The sequence below is a fragment of the Poecilia reticulata genome, unplaced genomic scaffold (genome assembly GCF_000633615.1).
Source record: "Poecilia reticulata strain Guanapo unplaced genomic scaffold, Guppy_female_1.0+MT scaffold_535, whole genome shotgun sequence".
NCBI lineage: Eukaryota > Metazoa > Chordata > Actinopteri > Cyprinodontiformes > Poeciliidae > Poecilia > Poecilia reticulata.
In genome coordinates, this window is record NW_007615293.1 from 9,733 (window position 1) to 12,299 (window position 2,567).

The window sequence follows — 2,567 nt, forward strand, 5'->3', positions numbered from 1 at the left end:
TGATCATGTTGATCTATAATTTCCCAGCCTGTGACACTGTTGCTTTTAAGGCTGCAGGTGCTGATGTCATTGGTCAAGGCATTTTTGGCTGCTGATTCCTTTCACTTGTTCCTGTTTTGGTAAAAAATAATTTCAAAAGTTATGTTCTGTAGTGTCTGTGTTCAAAAGTAGAATAAGAATCTGAAGTATGATCTGGTAAAACATTTTATGCTTTATTCATTAAATTGTAGCTTGAATCCTTGGCTTCAGTTCTCTGAGTTTGACTTTGATCTATTTTTTGCCTTGGCTGGATTTTCTGACTATGTTCCCACTGTTTTCTTTTCCCCTCCCCTGGTTTTCTGTCGCTGCTCCAAACTCTCCCCTTTCTTCCCATCAGGGTGGGATGATCGCCCTTCTGCTGTCCGTCCTGTGCCTCGTCCTGATCCTGTACACCCGCAGGCGCTGGTGTAAGAGACGCCGCATCCCTCAGCCCCAAAAGAGTGCCAGCGCTGAGGCGGCTAATGAGATACACTACATCCCATCAGTGCTGATGGGAGGACAAGCACGGGAAAGTCTAAGGAACTCCAGGGGTCAGGGGCCAAACTCTGGTGGCACCCTCAGCATCCGGGAGACACCAATTTTGGACGGGTACATGCAGAGCAGGTTCAAATATGACTAGGAGGGACTTATTTTAGGATCTAAGGCTGATAAGAAAAGGTTCTAGAGACATGTCACTTTGGAGATCTAAAGTTAGGTCAGTATGTTGCAGCGGTAACTGAATTCAGTGTCATCTGCAGGTACGAGTACGACATTACAGACCTGCGTCACCATTTGCAACGAGAGTGCATGAACGGCGGGGAGGAATATGCCAGTCAAGTCACCCGTACCTTGGACTCCCTTCAGGGCTGCAATGACAAGAATAATATGGACCTCACACCGGGTTAGTAGACTGCAGAAACAACCAGAGCAGAAAAGACAGAACAGATGGGATAAACATGGGAAAAAGTTTTAGTTCTTCTGAAACGGATTGTAACACAAATCAGATGTAAAACAAACATCCTGATGCTCTTAAGTGTTTTCCTGTAATTTTCTGAAATATTCAAACCTTTTTTATATTAGAAATGTGACGATATTTCGTCTTTTCCACAAATGTGACTTTTTTTGTACAACTTTATCATAAAAGGTTAGCTGAAAAAAAGCAAATTTTTACTCTGGCAGATGGTCATACACTAAGCCAGCAAATCTGAAATTGAAGACAAAAAAAAGAACAATGCTGTATTTTGTTCGCTATGACATGCAAGGCTGTTTCTAAAACAACTCCTCAAAGTATATTGTCCTGTACTATCAGGACAATAAGCTTTTTATTAAGCCTTTAAAAGTTGCATTGATGGTCCTGATTGCTTTTCTTCTGCAATCTTCAGAMGTGATACTTGCTCTAACAGACACAAACATACACATTAAATTAGCCCTTGACTGAGTTCCACTTAGCTCTGAAGAGTGCTTTAGTTTTGTTTATTTATCCTGGTGTTGGTTTAGATTTTTTAGAGCAGCAAATAATTTATATGGTAAAAAAGAGTGGCATTTCTTATTTTTTATATTTTTTTAAAAGTAAATATTTTAAGAGTATTTTTTTTTTACCCTACTAAGACCTAGGGCTCAGCGATGTGACCTCAAAATCATTTCGCTGTATATTTTCTCAATAGTTGGTGTAAATTGTGATATCTAAAATTAGGTTCCTGATCTCTGTATTATTGTTTGACCCCATACTGACGTGATGAACCATGACTCAGACTGTAAACCCATTTTCAGAGAAGCGGGATAAAAACGAGCCTTACAGCTATCCTCCCACATGACACAAGAGTAGAAGTGACTTTTAACCACTCCAACTCCAAAACAAYGCTTATGCTGCAGTTTGGCTCCTCGGTGTGAAACAGTAGATTAGCCTGGCGACTGTAATCTGAAAGACCAACCGAAAACCAATGGTTTAGGGACAAATCCCCATCCCTGTGACCAATAAACCAACCACAGAGTGTGACTGCCAACAACTAATCAGAGCACAAAATGTTCAACTACTAAGCAGAAAAAACCCCAACAACTAGGCAGAATGAACATGGTTTCTGAGATATCAAATTGACATTTAGTGAACAATGCTTACAATAGAGATCTTTATACCTTCRTTTTTTYTCAAAAAGCTAGACAATAACTTCTCAACCATAGTCATGCTTCATTTGATGCCTTGACGTCTCTTGATGTCGACTTCAGACATGCAGTGTTCAATAGTCTCATYGTAACTTTTAGTCGTTTTTGTGAGGCTATTAGCTCAACTGTAGCTTCCCAGAGAAAGCTTGATAGCAACAAACTGACCCAGTTGTTTAGACTCTATTCTTCCTCAATTGAGAACCTTTTTCCCATTCACAAATAAGTCCTTTGTGAAATAATACAGCTTTCCGAACCCCTCAACACATTGTCATTCCTGCTGGGGATTTTAATTTGTTTTGATGGCACTATGATGCTGCCTCTAACTGCAAGTTCAGTTTTCTGAGTGAGTGAGTGAGTGAGTGAGTGAGTGAGTGAGTGAGTGAGTGAGT

General features: G+C 40.2%; 1 protein-coding gene across 1 annotated transcript; it reads left to right on the plus strand.

The window, feature by feature from the left end:
- The first annotated feature begins 349 nt into the window (after nucleotides 1-349).
- LOC103461061 (astrotactin-1-like) lies at nucleotides 350-950 on the plus strand. The gene is made up of 2 exons (XM_008403380.2): nucleotides 350-627; nucleotides 777-950. The coding sequence occupies exons 1-2, from the start codon at nucleotides 383-385 to the stop codon at nucleotides 922-924; spliced, it is 393 nt and encodes a 130-aa protein (XP_008401602.1). The 5' UTR covers nucleotides 350-382; the 3' UTR covers nucleotides 925-950.
- Nucleotides 951-2,567: the final 1,617 nt, after the last annotated feature.